Source organism: Entelurus aequoreus, linkage group LG02, assembly GCF_033978785.1.
Source record: "Entelurus aequoreus isolate RoL-2023_Sb linkage group LG02, RoL_Eaeq_v1.1, whole genome shotgun sequence".
Lineage (NCBI taxonomy): Eukaryota > Metazoa > Chordata > Actinopteri > Syngnathiformes > Syngnathidae > Entelurus > Entelurus aequoreus.
In genome coordinates, this window is record NC_084732.1 from 54443440 (window position 1) to 54468949 (window position 25510).

Sequence of the window (25510 nt, forward strand, 5' to 3'; positions counted from 1 at the left end):
TTGTTATTCTTTTAGCCAGACCTGTGTGTTAATTTCCAAACCTGACGGAGGTTGATCACGTGACAACCTCTGAGGAAGGCAACAGTTGTAGCCGAAACCGTCAGGTACGGAAATAAATACACAGGTCTGGCTATAAGAATAAAAAATTGCATAAGACAAAAGTTTTTAGTTTTTTTTTGCATTCTAATTTTAAATTAAATTGTAATTTATTTCTTATTTTTTTCATTTTAATTTTGCATTCTAATTACAAATCCAAGACATTATGAGAACTATCAAATTCAGTAAGTGGAAGTGGGCTGGACATATCAGTAGAACAGATAATAGATGGACTTCCCTAATGACATCATGGAGACCCATGGATGGGAGCAGAAATAGAGGAAGACCAAGAGTGAGATGGCGAGATGAGATAGACAAATATTGGGGAACAGTGCAGTGGCAGGGAACAGCTAGAGATCGTTCACTATGGCAGAAACATGCTGAGGCTTTCGTCCAGCAGTGGACTGACAATGGCTGATGATGATGATGATGATTCTAATTACATTCTCATTTTTTGCATTTTTGCACCTACTCAGTGGCCGAGTGGTTAGAGCAGACCTGGGCATTCTGCGGCCCGCGGGCCACATCCGGCCCTTTGTGCGTCCCTGTCCGGCCTGCGTGAGGCCAATCATAAATTACAAAATACATTTAAAAAAGTATCTATGTCGAGTGTGCAATACAACGGTGCTGCTTTTGTTTTGAAAAGCGTTATTTGTATTACTTCCATGTGGACGTATGCGCGTGCGTGATTGTGAGTGAATGTGAACAGCTGCAATCACAAATTACAAAATAAAGTTGAAAAAACATCTATGTCGTGCGCGCAATACAACTGTGCTGCTTTTATTTTGAAAAGTGTTATTTATGGGCGTACGTCCGTGTGTAACGTGTGAGTGAAGGTGCACAGCGACAAGTGATGAGACGCTAAAAAGAGAAAAGTTGATGACGAATGGCGTGTTTTCAACAAGACATGGACTGCCAAGCAACGTTCCCTCTAAGGTGCGCGCCTGCGCAATTGCGCACTGTTCAAGTGTTCTCTGCGCACAGCAAATGTATGCCGCGAATCAAATCCCATCTGAATTCTAAACAAAATAAACACATTTATTCTGTGTAGTTTTGCAATGCAACTTTGAGTGACAGTGACAACAAGCGGCTCTAACGGTGTTCGTCAACATCGTTCAATTGAACACCGTTCAATTATTGTAATGTCTATCGAGATGCTTCGAGGCCAGGAATTATATCGATCACTTTATTGAGCAAAACTGTTTATATTCGGCCATAACCACACCAAAAACATGAGTAAAACACTTCTATCTCGAAAAACTAGTCATTTTCTGCCGTACAAACCAGGCTAAAACCAACTTGTCATCTGTCACCAACACGCATACCACTAAACCACTGGTGTGTTTATGGCCACACAAAAAGTCGGACAACTCAAACACCACACAAAGTTACACTATGACTCCTCAGTCATGCGTGTGCTTATTTTACTGTCATTTATTATTAATGTTAATTTATTTATATTCATCATGGAATGCTGTTACTAGAGAAAGTTACAGGAATGCACACTTCATCCTATGCTTACATTTCATTGTGCAACATGAGGATGTTTAAGGGGAACTAAACATCCTCACTTCACCACAACGGATCGATACAGAGTCCGCATTACTGAAGATGCCGCACCAATCCGCCTGTCGATCTCACGATCCATTCTTCCCTCACTCGTGAACAAGACTCCGAGGTACTTGAACTCCTCCACTTGGGGCAAGATCTCCTCCCCGACCCGGAGATGGCTCTCCACCCTTTTCCGGGTGAGAACCATGGACTCGGACTTGGAGATGCTGATTCCCATCCCAGTCGCTTCACACTCGGCTGAGAACCGATCCAGTGAGAGCTGAAGATCCTGGCCAGATGAAGTCATCAGGACCACATCATCTGCAAAAGGCAGAGACCTAATCCTGTAGCCACCAAACCAGATCCCGTCAACGCCCTGACTGCGCCTAGAAATTCTGTCCATAACTGCATCAGTGACGAAGGGCAGCCTTGGCGGAGTCCAACCCTCACTGGAAACAGGTCCGACTTACTGCCGGCAATGCGGACCAAGCTCTGACACTAATCATACAGGGAGCGGACCGCCACAATTAGACAGTCCGATACCCCATACCCTCTGAGCACTCCCCACAGGACTTCCCGGGGGACACGGTCAAATGCCTTCTCCAAGTCCACAAAGCACATGTAGACTGGTTGGGCAAACTCCCATGCACCCTCAAGGACCCTGCCAAGAGTATAGAGCTGGTCCACAGTTCCACGACCAGAACGAAAACCACACTGTTCCTCCTGAATCCGAGGTTCGACTATCCGGCGTAGCCTCCTCTCCAGTACAACTGAATAGACCTTACCAGGAAGGCTAAGGAGTGTGATCCCTCGATAGTTGGAACACACCCTCCGGTTCCCCTTCTTAAAGAGACGAACCAACACAGATTGGTCTGCCAATCCAGAGGTACCGCCCCCGATGTCCATGTGATGTTGCAGAGTCTTGTCAACCAAGACAGCCCCACAGCATCCAGAGCCTTAAGGAAGTCTCATCTCATCCACACAGCTTTTTAACTACCTCGGCAACCTCAGCCCCGGAAATAGGAGAGCCCACCACAGATTCCCCAGGCACTGCTTCCTCATAGGAAGACATGTTGGTGGGATTGAGGAGGTCTTCGGGCCTGCCAGGTCTGTCCGGCGTCCTCCCCCACCATCGCAGCCAACTCACCACCAGGTGGTGATCGGTAGAAAGCCCTCTCTTCACCCGAGTGTCCAAAACATGAGACCGCAAATCCGATGACACAACTACAAAGTCGATCATGGAACTGCGGCATAGGGTGTCCTGGTGCCAAGTGCACATATGGACACCCTTATGTTTGAACATTGTTTTTTTTATGGACAATCTGTGACGAGCAAAAAAGTCCAATAACAAAACACCACTCGGGCTTTAGATCTGGGCGGACGTTCTTCCCAATCACGCCTCTCCAGGTTTCTCTGTCGTTGCCAATATAGCATTGAAGTCACCCAGTAGAACAAGGGAATTACCTGGGCGAGCACTCTCCAGTACTCCCTCGAGTGAATTAAAAAAGGGTGGGTACTCTGAGCTGCTGTTTGGTACGTAAGCACAAACAACAGTCAGGACCCGGCCCCCCGCCCGAAGGCGGATGGAAGCTACCCTCTCGTCCACTGGGTTGAACTCCAACGTGCAGGCTTTGAGCCGGGGGGAAAAACAATAATTTCCATCCCAGCCCGTCGCCTATCACTGCGTGCAACACCAGAGTGGAAGAGAGTCCAGCCCCTCTCGAGAAAACTGGTTCCAGAGCCCTTGCTGTGCGTCGAAGTGAGTCCGACTATATCTAGCCGTAACTTCTCCACATCGCGCACTAGCTCAGGCTTCTTCTCCCCCCTGCGAGGTGACGTTTCACGTCCAAAGAGCTAGCTTATGTAGCCGAGGATCAGACCGCCAAGTGCCCTGCTTTCGGCTTCCGCCCAGCTCACAATGCACCCGACCTTTATGGCCCCTTCCATGAGTGGTGAGCCCATTTGAGGGGGGACCCACGTTGCCTCTTCGGGCTGTGCCCGTCCGGGCCCCATGGGGACAGGATTGGCCACCAGGCGCCCGCCATCGTGCCCTACCTCTGGGCCAGGCTCCAGAGGGGGGCCCCGGTGACCCACGTCCGGGCGAGTTAAATCTGGGTCCTTTGTTGTTCTTTTTCATCGAGGTCTTCGAACTGCTCTTTGTCTGATCCCTCATCTAGGACCTGTTTGTCTTGGGAGACCCTGGTAGGGTGGCATAAAAGCCCCCGGACAACATAGCTCCTAGGATCATTGGACACGCAAACTCCTCTACCACAATAAGGTGGCAGCTCAGAGAGGAGATTTTCCAGCCCTAGTATTCAAGGTTTTTGTGATGTGGTAGGAAGCCCGAGTACCCGGGAAAAAAATTCTCAAGCACAGGCAGAAAATGACATGCTGCCCAGATATGTGTTCGTTTAAAAAAAAATACAAATTTGAAACTCAAATGTTTATTTTCTCAAGCCCTAAAATGCTGTTGCATGTAAACAGTTTCAGTGGGTAATGAAATGTAGCAGCTATCCTTTACAGCGTTTTGATCACAGTTCAGGTATTTCAAGTATACTTTTGCGTTTGCCAATAATAGGCTCATAGCCTTGTAAAAAAAGTAAAAAATATATTATTTTTTTTCACTGTTGGACAAAGTGTGATTTTTGGGGTTGTGTTGCTGCCTCTTTCCCAACTCTTTATATAATACAGAATTCCCCATGTTTTATAACAATAGATTATTTTTAGAAATTAAGGACCTAATAAGGAAGGCCTTTGGTTTAGCGGTTTATTTCCCTGCTACTCCAAAAACACCTTTTCACATTGCACAAGACTTTGTGGCCTCCCTGCAAATTGATTTGCACTTGCCAGCACTTCCACAACCCCCAGCCTCAATGTTTGTATCCCCCCGCACCCCCTGAATCCCTTCCCAAGGTGCCCCTCACACTGTCAGACCTGCCCTTGTCTGCACAGGGGAAGTTGGTAATAGGGACCACATGTGGCTCTGTGCCTTCTTTCCGCCACACAAAAAATCATACTGTGAACCATTTGAAATCTTTATTTAGTCACCGTGGTAGCATTATTATCACAAAGGTACTGTACTTTAAACAACAAACAAACTCTCAAGCTGATTTGTTGCAATTAACACACAAGTTTGGTCGCAGAGTTACTGACGGACGTTTAAACTAATAGAACCTGGTCAACCTCTGATAAATTTGTATTTATTATATATATTATTTGTTGCAACGTAAAACCTTAACTGTACAGTAGGGCGGCAGCTGTCGAATATTTTAGTAATCGACTTAAGTAATTAAATTCAATTCACCAATTTATTTCGAACACAACAATCCCTCTACAACAGGGCTGTTTAACTCCTTTTAGCTTAGGGGCCGGACTGATTAAATCATGACATAATAAGACAACTTAAAAAAAAAAAAGTTTTACTTTTGCCAAAAATAGAGCAAGCACATTCTTAAAATGTACATATTACAAATAATCCTCTTGGCAAAACACATTAAATTAGTTAAACATTCTGAGGAAAGAATTGGTGCGGTTTCAAAAACACCATGAAACAATGAACTTCTAACTTCAACTAAACTTTCGCTCAATGTTTTTACAAAGCCACTAAACTTTAAGCACTTCCTGTTCAGCATTGTCATATTGGCAGTTCACCATTAAAGACGTGTTTGGAAAAGCCATAGGGTGTTTCCTCAAACCGCCACATTGGTGAAATCCACAACTGCCACAACACAGTCATGGATCATTATTAAAATATTACAATTAGAATATAATCAAAACAATTGTCAAATAATGACACAATAATAGCCAATTTAAAGGTAACATAACTACAAAACTTAACCAATGTGAACATGGTAGATTTAAGCATAAAATAAAATGGAACAAACAACAAATGTAGAAACACAATGGAGTTCAGTGTGCACATCGTGCCGTGAACCAATTGTGAGTGCTGCTCGGAACTCTAACTACAAAGATAATGGTCAAGTTGACTTAAAGGTGCCATATATAGTAATGTGGCCAGAAATGGTACTGCAATCACGGTCAAAATTATGTCGTCCCCTCCCACTCTCCATGACTGAGGTTGCCAAATACGCAGCCGAATCCAAATACTACTCCAAGGAACTTCAAACTCATCTTGCGGGCCGGATTAAACCCGTCCGCAGGCCTAATACTGCCCACGGGCTGAATGTTTGACAGATCTGCTGTACATAATTCAAGCAATCAAGCATCTCCAAGACAATATAATATTCATCTGCAAAAATACAGACACAGTACAATATTAAAAAAAAGTAAAAAAGAAAGGAAGAAAAATGATGTATGGCCGAAAAGAAGCAAAAGCATAAATTGACCTGCCACATCACTTAGATAATCCAATTCTTAATCATCAATGCAGTACATAATCACCTGATACTTGACAGTATAATACATATTAATTTATTTCACATTTACTCATAATTAAAAACCCACTAATCATTTCATCAAATGTTGTGTATAAATTCATAGCCAGCCCCCCCTTAAGATGTTTCCTCTACTTTGTTGTACTGTGAAAAATATATTTTTTGTATTTCTTTTTAAATTGAGCTATTTAATCTATCGATTATTTTGTTCAATTAATCAGTAATCGGATAGGAAATGCTTCAAACCCTCAACACATATTTTAAGGAAAATATTTAAAATAAACAAAGATTTTTTGCTTGGCATAACGTTTATTTTTTTCTAATGAACACATCACTCATCAATATTGAAATTGCACTTTTAACATTTGTTCATTAATAAAAAATAATAAAAAAATCTCAACAGTTCACTGCCACACACATCAGAACATCCACACACCTCGGCTCTCATATGCGCTCTATTGTAACGGTGGTGCGAAAACTATGTAAGCTCCATGCATTCCGAATTTTCTCAATTTTTATAGTTACACTCATTTAATAGTTAATCGAGGCAACGGAATATAAACCAAAGCTTTTTTCTAATAGATTAATCGTTACGGACCTATACTGTACAATCAATTATCATTTTTCAAAAACAAATGAATAACAATACAACAGTATTAACTTTTAATTAAAAAATGGTGATAGGTGAAATGCAAAGAACAGTCATTTGCGTCACAAATGCACTTCATGTATTGCACATGACATTTGTAAGCTTGTTAGATGGCGCAAGTGTAAAAAAAAGTTAACCACTGTTTGAAGTAAAAACAACAGAACTCTCTACCTCAGCTTTGATAACTAGTGATGACACATTAATAATATTTCTGGTCTATATCATAAATGTTAAATCAAATGTTCTTTTTTTCCCTGACCTAAAAAATAAATAAATAAATAAATATAGATATATATAATGATATATTATGTACATATATATAAATTAGTCAAATAAGTACAGGCAAATACTGACATAAGACCATAGACAATTACACTTCCGAATGGCCCCAACATGGTGCAGCAATACACAAAAGCAAACAAACGGCTCATCAATCATCCACAATTTAACCACATCTCAATCGGGGCCAAACTGGAGATCGGTCTCCTTTACATATTTTAAGCAAGCACCCCGTACTTCTTGAAATTTTACAGAACAACCATTCAATATCAGCCTAATTTTCTCCGTTTTAAGGGAATAAATAATATTTCTGATCCAGTGGGTGTGGTAGGGAGACATTGCAGCCGTCCATTTAAGCACAATAAGTCTTCTAGCTAACAAAGTAGTGAATGCCACCAGATTATTTTTGGTTTTGCTGAGAGAAGATGACAGGCTACCCAGAATAGTCCACTTAGAGTATTCAGTTCAATCCTTTTGCCAATTACCAAAGACAAAGTATTAAACATTTCAGTCCAATAACTGCACAGGGATGGGCAAAGCCAAAACATATGTATTAAATTAGCTGGTGACTTTTGGCACAGATCACACAATTCAGATATTCCGTCATACATTTTAGCTATTCGAACTTTGATATAATAAGTAGGATGGATTAGCTTGCATTGGATGAGGATGTGTCTTGCACAGATAGAAGACTTATGAACTCTACTTAAAATCTCTGACCAGCTCTCCTGAGAAGTGTCACTCCTAAGTCACCCTCCCAAAGTGACTAAATTGGATTTAGAGACTCCGGGCGTAAAAGAACATTTGGTTATAAATATGTGTAATTGATCCTTTTAAAGTTGGAAGCGGTGTCAGAAACACATCTAAAACTGTTTCATTCGGCAAATCTCTAAATCTAGGGAAACAATTACGAACAAAACTCCAGATCTGCAGACATCTAAAAAAAATTGTTGATTAGGGAGTAAAAATGTATCACAAAGTTGCTGGAAAGAGGCGAAAGTGTTGTCAATGTATACATCTTTAATGCTGTTAATCCCTAGACTTCACCATCTTAAAAAGGCACTATCGACTAGAGAGGGAGGGAAAGCCTGGTTAGCAGTGATGGGTGCAAGACTAGAAATGGTCTGCAAGCCAAAATAGCGCTTAAACTGACCCCTGAACCTAAATGAGGTTTTTTCAATAGGACTTTTGTAAAAGCAAATTTTGAGAGTGAGCCAGAGCCCTAAGAGAAACTGGTTTGGTTGAGTTTACCTTCATAACCAGCCATGAGATCATACAGATCTTTGATCATCATGGCGCCGATCACGGCTGCCTCGGTGCTCTCGTGCGCTCTGTTTTGTTTGTTTTTGAGCGTAAATTGTGTGTCCGCATGCTCTTACACCCGCAAAGAGCTACTGAACATCAGATCCATCACCCCTACGGACTTATTACCGGTCATCTTAGCGTCAGCTGTGGATTTGGTCCATTCTTTGATCAAAAGAGGGAAACCGCACCGAAGAGGAAAGCGAGCGGGCGCCCTTGTCCGTCTCCGCAGACGGGGATTATGCACGCCCTTACCTGCCATCTTTCTCTCCAACGTCCGCTCACTTGCCAACAAGATGGACGAGCTAGCGTTGCTGATGAGAAGAAACAAGGACTTTTCCTCATCTTGTGTTTTGTGCTTCACGGAGACGTGGCTGAGCGTGAGTGTCCCGGACGGCGCGGTTCAACTGGAGGGCTTTCATCTTCTCCGCGTGGACCGAGACGCGGGGCTCTCCGGAAAAACAAGAGGCGGAGGAGTCTGCTTCTTCATCAACAACAGCTGGTGTACAGACGTGAAGGTGATATCCCAACACTGCTCTCCTGCTCTGGAATATCCTTTCATTCACTGTAAGCCCTTTTACTCAGCGCATGAGATTGTTTCATTCATACTGGTGGCTGTCTACATACCGCCAAGCGCGGACGTGCATGACGCTCAGCGCACGCTTGCAGGCCAGATCTTACATGTGGAACGGTCTTTTCCAGACTCTCTTGTTATCGTACTTGGTGACTTTAACAAAGGAATTTTGAGCCAGGAATTACCCAAATATAGGCAGTTTATTAAATGCCCGACCAGAGAGGAGAACACTTTGGATCACTGTTACACTACAATAAGCAAGGCATACCATGCAGTCCCGCGCGCTGCTCTCGGACTATCAGATCACGTGATGGTGCACTTAATCCCTTCATACAGACAGAGACTGAAACTGGCTAAACCTGTTATGAGGACCATTTAAGTGTTTCACCGCTGAGGCTGTGGAGGAGCTGCGCGCATGTTTGGAGACGACAGACTGGGAGGCAATTGGAGCGGCCACGGACAATCTGGACGAGTATACGGACACTGTGACTTAATACATTCAGTTCAATGAGGCGCGCATCATTGCAACGCGCACCAGGGCTTGTTATAACAACGACAAGCCCTGGTTCACACCCAAGCTCCGACAGCTGCGGAAGAAGAAGGAGGCTGCGTGGAGAAGCGGGGACCGAAGTACCTACAGAGAAGCGAAGTACCAAAAACGGCCTTCAGCTCATCAAAGCTCTGCTCCCCCCACCATCACCCTCCCCACCAATGGCAGCACTTCATTAAAGGACTCCAAGGACATCAAAGGACTCCAAGAACATCCAGGACTTTAAAGGCCCTCTCCATCCGGGAGGAGGATGTACGCCGGAAATTCTTGAAACTGAATACGCGGAAGGCCCCCGGGCCGGATGGTGTCTCCCCCTCCACTCTCAGACACTGCGCGGATCAGCTGGCTCCTGTCTTCACTGACATTCTTAACACCTCTCTGGAGCTATGCCGCGTGCTGTCCTGCTTTAAGACCTCCACCATTGTCCCTTTCCCCAAGAAAGCACGGATCACAGGACTTAATGACTACAGGCCGGTTGCGCTGACGTCTGTGGTCATGAAGTCCTTTGAGCGCTTGGTCCTGCCCCACCACAAGGACATCACCGCCCCCCTCTTGGACCCACTGCAGTTCGCCTACAGAGCCAACAGGTCTGTGCATGATGCAGTGAACCTGACCCTTCACTTCATCCTGGAGCATCTGGACTCCCCAGGAACCTACGCTAGGATCCTGTTTGTGGACTTCAGCTCTGCCTTCAACACCATCCTCCCTGGACTACTACGAGACAACCTCTACCAGCTCAGCGTGCCCGACTCCCTCTGCAGTTGGATCAATGACTTCCTGACAGACCGAAGACAGCACGTGCGGCTGGGGAAGATTGTCTCGGACAGTCGAAAAACGAACACTGGTACTCCTCAGGGCTGTGCACTTCCCCCTGGCTCTTCTCCCTGTATACAAACTGCTGCACCTCCAGTCACCAGTCCGTAAAGCTGCTCAAGTTTGCGGATGACTCGACCCTCATCGGGCTCATCTCGGATGGCGATGAGACCGCCTACAGGAGAGAGGTGGACCGGCTGGCGTCCTGGTGCAGCCTCAACAACCTGGAGCTGAACGCCCAGAAAACAGTGGAGATGATCATGGACTTCAGGAAAGTCCGAGCCCCACCATCCCCCCTCACCCTGATTGACTCTCCCACCCCCGTCTCCAATGTGGTCTCCTTCCGTTTCTTGGGCACCACCATCACCCAGGACCTCAAGTGGGAGCCGACCATCAGCTTCCTCATCAAGAAGCCCCAGCAGAGGATGTACTTCCTGCGGCAGCTGAGGAAACTTAAGGTGCCGACCGAGATGCTAGTGTAGTTTTACTCAGCCATCATCGAGTCCATCCTCACCTCCTCCATCCTGGCACCACAGTCCAGGATAAGCATCGACTGCAGCGCATCGCACATGCTGCAGAGGATGTGATTGGCTGCAAGCTCCCATCCCTCCAGGACCTGTTCTCCTCCAGGACTAGGAGGTGTCTGGGTCGGATCACAGCTGACTCTTCTCACCCTGGACCCAAACTATTCTCCCCTCTCCCCTCAGGCAGGAGACTACGCTCCATCCAGACCCACAGCTCCCGCCACCTGAACAGTTTTTTCCCCTCGGCCATCAGGCACATGAACAATAACAAGATCTGATAGCTCAGTTACAGCTCTTTTTATTATCAAATCTGTGTTATATGTGTTTTATGTTGCACGATTGCACCAAGAAAAATTCCTAGTTTGTGAACCCGTTCTCAAACAATGGCAATAAAAGCTATTCTGATTCTGATTCTGATTCTGATAACAGAGGAGAATCAAATGCTTCATACTACAGCCAATATTTAAGAATTGTAATGTTGGTGGCCCAGTAGTAAAACCTAAAGTTGGGTAGTGCTAATTCTCCCGACGATTTAGGTCTCTCTAAAAGAAGTCTAAAATCTGACTATCTAACTTACTGAAAAAAGACTGAGGAAAAAAAAGTGGTATACACTCGAACAAAAGGTACATTGATTTTAACAGAGTTGACACGAGCCACTGTAGATAAATTAAGTAAAGACCATCGATCAAAATCTCCCTGGATTCTGGACAACAGTGGAACAAAGTTGGCTTTATAAATTTCTGCAAGCATATTTGTTACCTGGACAACCAAGTATGTGAACATTGCGAGGCAATTTTAAAGGGAAAATAGCGTAGAAGATGTTTCTTAGCAGCAGAAATGATAAGAAATCTTTTAAGGGCGCGGCCGCTGCTGCCCACTGCTCCCCAAGGGGATGGGTCAAATGTAGAGGATGAATTTCACCACATCTAGTGTGTGTGTGACAATCATTGGTACTTTAATCTTTAATCTTAATCTTTAAACTTTCACCCAAGTTCAATTTGTAACCAGACACATGACCAAAAGCTTGGAGATTACCAAAGGCAGTCGGGACGGAGACAGATTTGTCCGAGACATATGGAAGTAGGTCATCTGCATGGAGAGAGACTTTCACCTCTTTTCCTCTGTTGATATACTTTCTTTTTTCATCAACACCCTGGGTTGAAGCTGGAACTTTTTGACTAAATGACGCAATATTGTCACAAAAAGCCAAAGGAAAAGTTCATCTTTTGATACTCTCGTTACTGTTTTATTGCTGCTTATTATTTTCAATAATCTAATGTACAATACAAGCTTATATTGATGATGTGGTGCCTTCATTTCTTTCACAAGAGTGTTGGTTCATTTTTGCCGTGCATTCCTGCAGACCTGTGTCGAGGCCATATTGTTGACAAATTGACGGACAGTTTGTGTTATGTCACACTGATTCAAATGGTGCAGAAAATAAAATCCTGTATTCAGACGTTTATCCAGATCCTCACCCATGTGCTATTCCTTAACAAGGATTTGTATCAATTGTTGTTATGTCTTTCCTACTATTTTCTGTTGTACTATGGCCTTAAGATTGCTCTGGTAAAGAAAATGTGATTTAGATTTGTTTATTGTACAATGATTAAGATCTATTATTTGTGCTAAAAAAGTGCATTGCGATCCCAGGTCTGGTAATTACAGGTGTTGGTACACTGTGTATGTAGTTTAGGTGTAAATGATGCCATATTGCATTGTTTTTCCTGACAGTTCTCTTTCCCCGGTGCTGGCTCAAGCCGCTCCTTGGCCCTCTGAGAATACACAGCCTTGAATGTGAAATGTGTTTACATTTTAAGTATGTTACTAATTATCTACTAAGACTAACTTTGCGTGACTTGGCAGACGGCTTCACCTTGCTCAGATGTTGTTTGGGTCAAATGTATTTCAGGGGTTTGGTCTCTCAATTTGACTGTCTTTATCTGACAGGGGTCCTCTGAGCCAGATGTGAACCCAGGCGATAGAAGTAAAACTATGTTATGCATGACGTTGGATAGTGTGGGAACTCTGCCAGCATGTCTGTGTTATTTTGCTGCCCTGACAAGATGCAATGTCATCTAAACTCTGCAGGAATGAAAATAACAGAAGAGTATCTCACAGATTTGGATCCTACAATTATTTGTTTATCCTCTAATCATATTTCAATCTGCCTTATCAGACTGTGAGGAAACATGTCATCTGTCTGCATGAGTCTAAGGCCAAAAAGTTTTCCCAAATGCTTTTTTTTAGCTAGTGTAATAAATTGTATTATATTAAAGGCGACATCAAGAGATCTAATTATCTTGTACAGTATGTCACTTAATCCGAGCAATTTATTCTTTAATATCTCCAGAGGACTTTAGATGTACTTGTGTCTTAATACAATGTAATCTAATCACAAAAAGGCTTTGGATCAATTTTAAATATTTTTTCCAAGCGATGATGAATCCATTTTATTATTACCATGTACTGCAAAAAATGATGCATTAAAATAGTAAAACATCAAAATTTAGTTCATGAAGTTATGCTTGGTTTACATTTATTGTTTATATTATAAACATAGATAAAACAATATTAAGAACAAATGTACACAATGGACTAATACCACCAAGTACAATAGTATGAATAACGGTTATTATTTTACTTGTGTGAACACCAGATTTACTTAAACAAAAATGAGTGACAATTTTTTAGACCAAATATTTATATATGTCTAGTTATTGGCCCTAGTGTGTGAATGTTGTCCGTCTATCTGTGTTGGCCCTGCGATGAGGTGGCGACTTGTCCAGGGTGTACCCCGCCTTCCGCCCGATTGTAGCTGAGATAGGCTCCAGCGCCCCCCGCGACCCCGAAGGGAATAAGCGGTAGTAGAAAATGGATGGATGGATGGATGGATAGTTAGTAAAATATAGAATTGAGTATTTTTCTGCCCTCTAGTGGTTGAAAACTAATGGTCATTTTGCAGAACTGCTTTTAAGTTCAACAGTTGCTGTGCACAGTGTAAGGAAGATATTAATCTCCAATAACAAGTAGCAACCATTAAATACAAGAGAATGTAGTATTTCACTTGATAATGCTGTATGAAGGTGAGGCCACATGCATGATGCATCACTGGGGAACCACTTGCACATGTACTTTGCTTCTTCTATTGAGTATTTCTACTTTAGCTGTAATTGTCTGATTAGAAGTGCTTTGTTGTATACTTGATTTTTTACACAAACCAGGTAAAAGTATTGTTCACTTTCAACAGCAGCAGAAAATGTATTTCCAAATCCCAGAAGAAGGTGGTCCGTGAGCAACTGCAACATTTGAAACATGTTTTGGGATAGACCAAACAGTTTATACTCCACATTTGTGTAGAAATGCCAAGTTAATTTGATTAATTCTGGCTTTACTTTGTGTTCAATGAGGCGTACAAATCCAGTGTTACCAAGACAGACCTACTCATCGACAAGCAGTGTCATACAGGTGCTTTTATAAAATAAGAAAACCCATACAGGAAAAAAAAATTTCAATATAAGGAAATAGTATATTTAATTAAAATAACAATAACATTGAATAGTGTTTTGGTTAAAAACAACTTGTGGAGCAAGTCAAACTATACTTTCCTTACTTGTAGTCCTGAAGTGTCATCTGAGGACATGTTGTAGTATTTCAATATGTTGTTTTCCCTCATGCATACACTATAAGGACACTTGTTGGTACGCCCGGACATTACAACCACATGAAGTGCAATATGGAATTTGCATTTCCAGCTATGACAGCTCCCACTTTTCTGGGAAGACTTTCTACAACAGTGTGCAAGGGGAAATGTTGTCTCTGTTTTGGTTAATCCCAAAGATGTTTGATTAGTTTGAGGTCTTTATCTTCTACAGCGAACTCATCCAGCCATGTCTTTATGGAACTGAAAGGGCCTGTCTCAAACAGCTGGAAGCACATACGGTGCATCCCGAAAGTATTCATAGGGCTTCAATATTTTCCACATTTTGTTATACTACAGCTTTACTCCAAAATGAAATACATTCATTTTTGTCCTCAAAATTCTACATACAATACCATATAATGACAATGTGACAAGTTATTTTTATTTTTGCTAATTTTACCAAAATAAAAATAAAAATAAATGAATCAGATGTACATACCGTATATTACCAAATAAACGCCCTTGTGCAAATAACCGCCCATGTCCTAATAGCCGCCCGGGCTCTGACCCCATTTTGTGAATTAACCGCCTCTTCCTAATAACCGCCCATGTCCAAATAGCCGTCCATGGGCTGTTATTTGCATAATTTAGATTAAAATCATATTGATTTCATTAAGCCCAATTTATAAGCTAAAAGGAAAAGCAAAAGTGCAGTAATTCTGGTAATTACGGTAACAGCAGACGTTACGTGGGGATTCTGGGTAATCAACATATTGCGAAGGGTCACCGCATATAGCATAACACACACTCAACGACAACAACAAACCCACGAGGAAAAGTTTCAACATGGCAAGCAACAGTAGCAGTGAGTTGAATGAACAGGATACCGGTACACCACAACTGATGGACGGGAATACTTTAAGGTGGAAGAAGAACAGAAAGTTTGACTTAAAGTTCAAGCTAGCGGTTGTGAAGTATGCGGAGCAGAATTCTGGTTTGGCAGCCGCCAGGCAGTTTAACATTGACCCAAAACATGTACGAGAATGGAAACAAAAAAAGGGAGAACTACTATCTCAGTCGGCAATCGATGGAAAACGGGCTCGCTTATCTGGTGGAGGTAGGAAGAAAGTGAGCGACGAGCTTGATGCTAATTTGTGTCAGTGGATAATCACGTATGCTGCTTTATTTAAAACTTGGAGTACTGTAGCCTTTATTTTATTTAAGTGACAGTATTATTGTTCTGTTTTGATGGTGGGTTTTATACTTGAGTACTTGGTACCATAATTTTATTTTTCCCGGTAGGCTGCTTTATTTAAAAAGTTTATTTATTTTTAGTATTGGTATTCTATTTGACAATTGTTGCACTACTGCCATGTTGAGGCCTTGTTGATCTCTTGTCTTTTGATAGCCTACCTCATGTTGGTCTCTTGTTTTTTTGTTTGTATGTTTACAATAGCTTTTACATTTAAAGTTTTTTGTACGAAAAATAATACTGGACAGTAACAATTCTACCGTAACCAAATAATGGCCTGGTGCAGGCTGGTGCACAAATAAATAAAAGCCTTGTGCAAATAACCGCCCATGTCCTAATAGCCGCCCGGGGTCTGACCCCATTTTGTGAAATAAACGCCCGGGCTACTATTTGGTAATATACGGTAAGTAGTCACAGCCTTTGCTTAATACTTTGTTGATGCACCTTTGGGAGCAATTACAGCCTGAAGTCATTTTAAATACGATGCCACAAGCTTGGCACACCTACCTTTTGGCATATTTGCCTATTTCTCTTTGCAGAAACTCTCAAGCTCCATCAGGTTGGATGTGAAGCGTTGGTTTTCACCTAGGTTGTCTCTGTACATTGCTGCACTCATCTTTCCCTCTATCTTGACTAGAGTTACAGTTCCTGTCGCTGAAAAACATTGCCCGAGCATGATGCTGCCACCGCCATGCTTCACTGGAGGGATGGTATTGTCAGGGTGATGAGCGCTGCCTGGTTTCCTCCAAACATGACGCCTGGCATTCACACACCAGAGTTCAATCTTTGTCTCATCAGACCAGAGGGTTTTGTTTCTCATGGTCTGAGAATCTTTCGGGTGCATTTTGGCAAACTTTTTACCAAAAACGGCTTCCGTCTGGCCATTATATCATACAGGCCTGGTTGGTGTATTGCTGCAGAAATGGTTGTCCTTCTGGAAGGTTCTCCTCTGCTGTAGCTCTGACAGAGTGACCATCGGCTTCTTGGTCACCACCAATGTACAAAGACATCATGGATGAAAACCAACACTTCCCATCCAATCTGATGGAGCTTGAGAGGTGCTGCAAAGAGAAAGTGGAGAAACTGCCCAAAGATAGGTGTGCCAAGTGTGTGGCATCATATTCAAAAAGACTTGAGGCTGTAACTGCTGCCGAAGGTGCATCAACAAAGTATTGAGCAAAGGCTGTGAATACTTAAGTAAATGTGATTATTTATTTTTTTAATAAATTTGCAAAATTAAAAAAAAATCAAACTTGTCACATTATCATTATGGGGTATATGAATTCATTCCATTTTGGAATAAGGCTGGAACATGACAAAATGCGGAAAAATTAAAGTGAATTCTTTCTAGATGCACTTCAAATGTCTATTATGTCTGGATGAGGATTCAGTTTCCAATCCAACCCCTAATTGATCAATTAAGAGTTGTGTCCAAACTCCCAATATTGTCTTCTGTATACTGTGTATATAATAACTTATACTGTACATCTTCAGAAGTGTGTAGTGTGGCCGGTGATAAGTTTTAAGGTCCATTAAAATATTTGGTAACTGAAGTTGTACAAATATGAGTCCTCTGTCTTAGTCTGCCCTTCTCTCCTCCTCCTTGCATTTCATGGGGATGAAGTGCGATGCCACGTGCTCCCTCCTCGTCTTCTTCCCTCGCAATGGCCGCCCCTTCTGAGACAGCGCTATGAACATTTCTTTGCCGTTTTTAGTCCACTTTGTGGAGGAATAAGCGTTGAAGAAGTTTTCTAGGAAAACCTCCTTGAAGTTGCAGTTGTCGTTGTAGATCCTCTGTAAAATGTCACAAGAATGGCAACTTAAAGTTCAGGCTTGTGCTGTTGCCATAAGCATTGTATCTTTTTCACTTTGAGGAAGTACCTTGGCCTGCAGCTGCCCAGCCTTGTTCATGGCGATGTAATGCTGACTCTTTACGCCTTTGATGGCCAGTATGCCCCCTTCAGACACTGTCCTGATCTCTAGGATGCCTATCAAGCAGTGTGAAAATGGAGACATAGAACAGATTAGTTAAAATGCAGTTGACATCCAGCCTTCACTCCAGAAACCAGTGATTCCACCCTCATCATTTGTCTTCGTTAACAGAACGAGACACGAGTTCCTGTGGTTAATTTGAAAGTGGCCTCTCTGGCTTCATTCAAGCTTGTTAGTTGACCTGCCTGGCCTTTACACAAGCCACAAGCTATATGCCATTGCACATATGGGAAACAGATTAGGGCCAATTCCCCTGGGATTGAGAAAACAACCTTGTTATACGAGATATGCACGCCATACTCAAGGCCCGCCCTTCAAAACTGTCAGAGTACACGCATTTATGCATTACAAGCAACAAATAGTTCACTTTTGTGTATTTGTATGCAGTACACACAGTTACATTGTTGGCAGCAGAGGCAACATGTACAAAACACAAAACCAGTGAAGTTGGCACGTTGTGTAAACCGTAAATAAAAACAGAATACAACAATTTACAAATCCTTTTCAACCCATATTCATTTGGATAGACTGAAAAGACAAGATACTTAATGTTCAAACTGGTAAACTTTGTTATTTTTTGCAAATATAAGCTCATTTGGAATTTGATGCCTGCAACATGTTTAAAAAAAGCTGGCACAAGTGGCAAAAAAGACTGAGAAAGTTGAGGAATGCTCATCAAACACTTATTTGGAACATCCCACAGGTGAACAGGTTGATTGGGAACAGGTGGGTGCCATGATTGGGTATAAAAGCAGCTTCCATGAAATGCTCAGTCATTCACAAACAAGGATGGGGCGAGGGTCACCACTTTGTCAACAAACGCGTGAGCAAATTGTCGAAACAGTTTAAGAACAACATTTCTCAACGAGCTATTGCAAGGAATTTAGGGATTTCACCATCTACGGTCCGTAATATCATCAAAAGGTTCAGAGAATGTGGAGAAATCACTGCACGTATGAGGCAAGTCCGAAAACCAAAGAATGTCCGTGACCTTCGATCCCTCAGGCGGTACTGCATCAAAAAGCGACATCAGTGTGTAAAGGATATCACCACATGGGCTCAGGAACACTTCAGAAAACCACTGTCAGTAACTACAGCTCGTCGCTACATCTGTAAGTGCAAGTTAAAACTCTACTATGCAAAGCCAAAGCAATCGATCAACAACACCCAGAAACGCCACCGGCTTCGCTGGGCCCAAGCTCATCTAAGATGGACTGATGCAAAGTGTAAAAGTGTTCTGTGGTCTGATGAGTCCACATTTCTAAATGTTTTTGGAAACTGTGGACGTCGAGTCCTCCGGACTAAAGAGGAAAAGAACCATCTGGATTGTTAAAGGGGCAAAGTTCAAAAGCTAGCATCTGTTATGGCATGGGGGTGTATTAGTGCCCAAGGCATGGGTAACTTACACATCTGTGGAGGCACCATTAATGCTGAAAGGTACATAAAGGTTTTGGAGCAACATATGTTGCCATCCAAGCAACATCTTTTTCATGGACGCCCCTGCTTATTTCAGCAAGACAATGCCAAGTCACATTCTGCACGTGTTACAACAGTGTGGCTTTGTAGTAGAAGAGTGCGGGTACTAGACTGGCCTGCCTGTAGTCCAGACCTGTCTCCCATTGAAAATGTGTGGCATATTATGAAGCGTAAAATACCACAACGGAGACCCCGGACTGTTGAACAACTTAAGCTGTACATCAAGCAAGAATGGGAAATAATTCCACCTGAAAAGCTTCAAAATGTGTCTCCTCAGTTCTCAAACGTTTACTGAGTGTTGTTAAAAGGAAAGGCCATGTAACACAGTGGTAAAAATTTTCCTGTGCCAACTTTTTTGCAATGTGTTGCTGCCATTAAATTCTATGTTAATGATTATTTACAAAATAAAATGATGTTTCTCAGTTCGAACATTAAATATCTTGTCTTTGCAGTATATTCAATTGAATATAGGTTGAAAAGGATTTGCAAATCATTGTATTCTGTTTTTATTTACCATTTACACAACGTGCCAACTTCAATGGTTTTGGGTTTTGTATTTCAAATGAAATATCTTATAACTCCATGGATTAGTCAACCCTTGTTAAAAAAAAGGGCATTTATTAAAGTGATAGATTGTGCACATTATAGCAAGCAAATACTCATTGGTGAAAATAAAGTGCAGACATTTTTGGACCCAACAGCTGGAAGAAAGAGGGAAGACCTCTATTAATTTTTTTCAGACTGACATTGAGCATGCAGTGTTGATCTCACTGGCTAGATCACAAACAGATGATAGTCTCCCAATCTTGGAATGTTGTTTATGCGCACCACTCTTTGACTGACTACAACCGCCCCTTTAGAGCATGCTCAGAGTTAGTCATCCCTGCTTTGTTATTGTTCAGGTAATCCCAAAGCACAAGCAGTTGTAGCACGTTTGCACATTTTTACTAATTTAATTTACTGATATTGTTCATTAATTACTGCAAATTTTCCTGTTGGATTGCTTTGAGTAATGGTAGCTTTGATACATATAGTATATGTATGTGTTAGAAAGCACAGCGTCATGCTCTTATAGATAGAAGATGCAGTTCCAATAATATTATATCGGGACAGAGTCGCTACTGTGCAAAGATGGAACATATTACTACACTCAAATACTGTAAACATTATGTCCATAATGCATGTAGCTGCCTCCATGTATATTATGTATATGTGCATTAGGCGCATCGGGTTATAAGGTGCACTGTCGATTTTTGAGAAAATTAAAGGATTTTATATATATATATATATATATATATATATATATATATATATATATATATATATATATATATATATATATATATATACACTACCGTTCAAAAGTTTGGGGTCACCCAAACAATTTTGTGGAATAGCCTTCATTTCTAAGAACAAGAATAGACTGTCGAGTTTCAGATGAAAGTTCTCTTTTTTTGGCTATTTTGAGCGTTTAATTGACCCCACAAATGTGATGCTCCAGAAACTCAATCTTCTCAAAGGAAGGTCAGTTTTTTAGCTTCTGTAACGAGCTAAACTGTTTTCAGATGTGTGAACATGATTGCACAAGGGTTTTCTAATCATCAATTAGCCTTCTGAGCCAATGAGCAAACACATTGTACCATTAGAACACTGGAGTGATAGTTGCTGGAAATGGGCCTCTATACACCTATGTAGATATTGCACCAAAAACCAGACATTTGCAGCTAGAATAGTCATTTACCACATTAGCAATGTATAGAGTGTATTTCTTTAAAGTTAAGACTAGTTTAAAGTTATCTTCATTGAAAAGTACAGTGATTTTCCTTCAAAAATAAGGACATTTCAATGTGACCCCAAACTTTCGAACGGTAGTGTATATATATATATATATATATATATATATATATATATATATATATATATATATATATATATATATATATTTCCATTGTAATCATTGCACAAGATGGTGCCATATCCCCATTCTTTGACAGTGACGTCACTTTGCCGCCCCCACGGATTGCGCGTATGTGCATCCAAATGCAACGTTTCGTTGACTTTTTAAAATTTTGTTTCCTTTTCCAGTTGCTAAAATCTCATTCTAATTCCAAAGACAGTTACTAAAAGGCACCAGTAATGATTAAACATTACTCCTTAAATAAATAAAGCCAATAAAGCTTTTGATTCTGATTCTGATCCTGAGGGAGCAGCATGGACAATTTGCATGAAAAACAGCTCTCAAAAAAAACTAATTACAACTGCGAATCAGTTCTCATGGATTCCTTGAAAAAGCCGTTCAAAAGACTCGACCCGTTCGCGAACGTTACATCTCTAATTCTGTGCAATTTAAGCAAATGATATGGAAACGATATGGCTTAAGCCATAAGTTCCAAAAATAATGAGCTAAACACCGTGTGCAATAAGAATGATGTGTACTATAAGTGGGCGTGTTGCGTGTGACCTACTAAGACTGAGTATACAATTGATATTTTTTGTGCAGACTATTCATGCAACTGGAATTTTTTGTGCAGCACATTCATGCAACTGGAATGATCCAAAAGCAAGGAAGTGCATATTTGCAAGACGTTTTTTCCAAATAGGAGATATATTAAAAAAAACACACCAGCAAATACCAAAACGCATCAATTGAATTTGTTTTAATCAGCTCCTTAAGTTATACAGCAGCTATAAAATTATATTGCTGAATAGACGATATATCGATTATTTCTTTATTTCTGGCAGTCTATATAGAGGGATTTTCTGTCCAGCTGTTTCTGCAGCGTGGTCGCCCTCTTTTCTCACAGCTGTGTGTGTAACTGTGTCATTTTGCACATTTGTTTGAGACGTGCTGAATAAATATGTAAAATAGAGCCACCAGAACAATTTCAGCCTTGATAATTCATATTGCACACGATGAATAAATGTATTCACATCTCTTCCTCCTAAAATAGCGTGTGTTCTGATAATCAGCATATATTTTGCATATTCATGAAGACAGACACATGTTCCTTATTTTGCTGACCGAAGAGATGCAAACCAAACCTTTGGTACATCCGGTCCTGTGTGTTAAAATTGTAAATGATGGTAAGTCATTAAGCCTTTATCCATTGTCGAGTTATTTTAGCTTCAAAATACACACTACTATTTGCAGGTCTGCATTAGTCATTTCTAAAATACGTTTTTATGTTGTGCGTGATGTGAAGCTAATTTTGCAGAAATCCCTCTCTTTCCCCCTCAAACTATAAAACACAAAGTTCATGTTTTTCATTTGTCCTCTTGCGGTTTACTTTGTTCTTAATTAACCTGGCAGAAGTTTGTCTGCTCCTTTTTATTGCAATCACGATTCTATTTGCTGCAAACTCACATTAAGCACTGCCCACGGAGTTAAACTTTAATGTTCATGTGCTGACAATTACTGTTTATAAGTTTAAAGTAAAACCAGCTGCGATCTCATTTGTCCTGCCACTTTGTTTGTTTTTTGGATTACTCACTAAAAACCAAATTGTCCCAGAAACTGTTGCAATACCTGACAGTAATAGTGCATGTAATGTTTTTTAAATGATTATTTTTTATAATGATCGCTACAGCACCGTTTTGTTATTTTCCTTGAATCTCAAAGGGACAGTCGGAAAAGCAAGTTGTTATCGGAGATAACAGTGTATGCTCTCTGAAATGACAAAAAAGCAGAATACACTCCGTAGCCATGCTTCCAGTTTGGAATGTAGAAGCCAAAAAAATTTCTAGTGTCAGTTTCACATTGTGGTTCTTTTTTGTTTCGTACAAAACAATGCCTTTGTTATACTTACAACTGATATAGAAATGTACACACTGTAGGTCAAATTAAAGGCTTGTTTGCTAAATGTCTGTGTGCTCTTTGCGTGCAATTGTTAGCCACAAAAGACTGAATCATTGTTTCTGTTTTTGTTGCCAACCGTCGACAAACATCTTTCCCACCCGCTTTGAGGCCTTCTGCTGTCATACTATACCAAACATTCCAGTTAGAACATTCTTAGCGTGAGATTCCCGGTGGCGTCTTAAAAAATGAACTTTCATAAAACTTCACCTAAAAGCAAACATTTATAAATGTGAGCGACTGTTTTTGCAAAGTCCCATTTTGGATGACACTGTTTCTGTTCTACAACCACCGTTGAACATTCCACAGTTAACTTGTGTTGACGGCCATTATTTTTGTAATGTGGACTTTTTTTCCGACGTGGTTCCACTTTAGACCGCTTTCCCTACGTAAAAATAATCAGGAGGTTGTCATAGTTGAGTTTTGGTGCCCATTCCTTGTTTTATTCTCAATATGTTTTGAGGGAGAGTAAATAAGACAGAAAAATGTGTAAGGTCACACGTGCTTGTCACTAGCCCCTCAGTTAACTTCATTACAGACTTGTTATGGTTTTGAAGGGCCCCCGCAGCTACCTGCTTTGTTTTAAAGCTGTCACTCTGGCTGCACTAACAAGGACACACGACTCAATAAAGCTGTTATTCAGCAACACTTTGCCAGCACCTTGACGGACTGAAGAACTTTTACAACTAATCTTGAATAGATACAGTATAACTAGTAGGCCTGCAGGAATTTAAACTTCCCTCTTGCCTTCATCTTGAACCAGGTTCACTGGAACTGTCACAGAAATTATAGTGCAAATGCTGAGAGATGCTTTATGGGGAAAATGACCAAAAATTTTAATGATTTGAGGGCTACAAAGCTGGTTAATACAGCACAGCATATCAAGCAATCTCAAGATAACATGCAAATATTCCCACTCGGGGTTGTGAGCAGTGTAGGAATGACATTAATGCAGTCAAATTAGATTGTATAGATATATAGACATAGCTGTATAATCACTCGCCATACAGCAATAGATGATATCTGTCTATTACCTGACCGCTTCTATGTTAGCTACCTCTCTTTGTTTATAATGTATATTTTCTGCTGGCTCTACTCTCTATTCTATGCTGCCCTTTTTTTTGCTGCAGCTGTTACATATACTGTAATATTGCACATATGGTAATTGGGATTTGTTATGTATTGTATATATATTATATAACAATATAATATAATATCATAAACATAATAATATAATATATCAGTATATATTATATACTGTATATATAATATGTAAATATTACATATATGTTATATTTTATAGTGCTACTATGGTACATTTTTAGTCTACTTTATACCTGCATTATCCTTTCCATCATTTGTAACTGACCTACTGTGTGGAAAAATTTCCCTTGTGGATCAATAAAGTTTGTCTAAGTTTAAGTCTAATTCTTATTAAGTGAAGTGAGCAATATTAATTATTTTCTCTAAATGATCTCAAGTCAAAGACAGAATCAGTAAGGCTTAGAAAAGGCTAAGGGAGAAAAAGTAACACTTTAGACAAACATGGCTATATGTTGCATGATTTTCAGTGGAACCAACCATATAGTTTTTAGGAGTGTCCCGTTTAAACTTTTGCACTTTCTATAGTATACGGATATGGAGCCTTGAGTAATGTCGGATGCCGATTTTAATCCAATACAATATCAGCATGGATCAAACATACTTTTTGTAGTATGAAATGTTAGAAAGGATTGAAAAAGTAAAATGACTCAGAGAACAATGGTAGGTTTTTTATGACAGACTTATTATGGTTCTCAGTGTTAATTTGTTTTTTGGCAACACCCAAGTGGTCACAATAATTCATAAAGTTAAGCTCATGATGTAGTAAATTGAATGATGCGGACACATTTGTTACTGAATACTTTGTAATACACCAGAGACTTTGCATGTGTTAGTAACATGCAACTATGATTATTTGATACCGCATGCAATATATCCTTCCACGACACTAACATTAATTGCTTATCAACTGTTGCGTGCTATGTTTTGCTATACATTTTAGTAAACAAAACAGTCCTCCTTACTGTAACAGTTGGTCGGGTCTTGAGTCCCATTGATGTGTCCTTCGTCGTCAATTGTCAGGAACCACTGCGTGCGGCTAAACAGCTGTCGGATGCGCACATCTCCTCCCTCCATGTAGTCATAATTCCTGGTGTGACGCTCATGTCTTGAACAGTTCATGATGGCAGCAAGTTGCACCGGAGTGCAGTCACTGTAGACCACACACACACTGCTGAACAGGAAGATGGCATGTAGGTACAGTCCCGAGAAAACTTTTGGAAGGTTCCATGTCAGTATCCATTTGCGCATTATAATACAATGCAGTTGGGATCAATGAACAACATACTGAAATGGACGAAGAGATTGATGCGGTTATCCAACTGGACCCCGTCACTCAAGTTTAACCTCTGGGTCACTGCTCTTGCAGCAGGGAGCCCCTGCAGGACGTTGAGTCAGGCTGGTTGAGGAGGGAAAACTTCTGTAGCGTGTTGATGTTGAGATTTGATTACAATCTTTTGC

At 41.0% G+C, this 25510-nt stretch overlaps 1 protein-coding gene across 1 annotated transcript; it reads right to left on the minus strand.

Annotated features, from left to right (window-relative positions):
• Positions 1 to 16227: 16227 nt before the first annotated feature.
• Positions 16228 to 25300, minus strand: fgf7 (fibroblast growth factor 7). The gene is made up of 3 exons (XM_062068153.1): positions 25015 to 25300; positions 17509 to 17615; positions 16228 to 17421 (listed from the first exon to the last, which is right to left on the minus strand). The coding sequence occupies exons 1-3, from the start codon at positions 25298 to 25300 to the stop codon at positions 17206 to 17208; spliced, it is 609 nt and encodes a 202-aa protein (XP_061924137.1). The 3' UTR covers positions 16228 to 17205.
• Between the last annotated feature and the right edge of the window lie 210 nt (positions 25301 to 25510).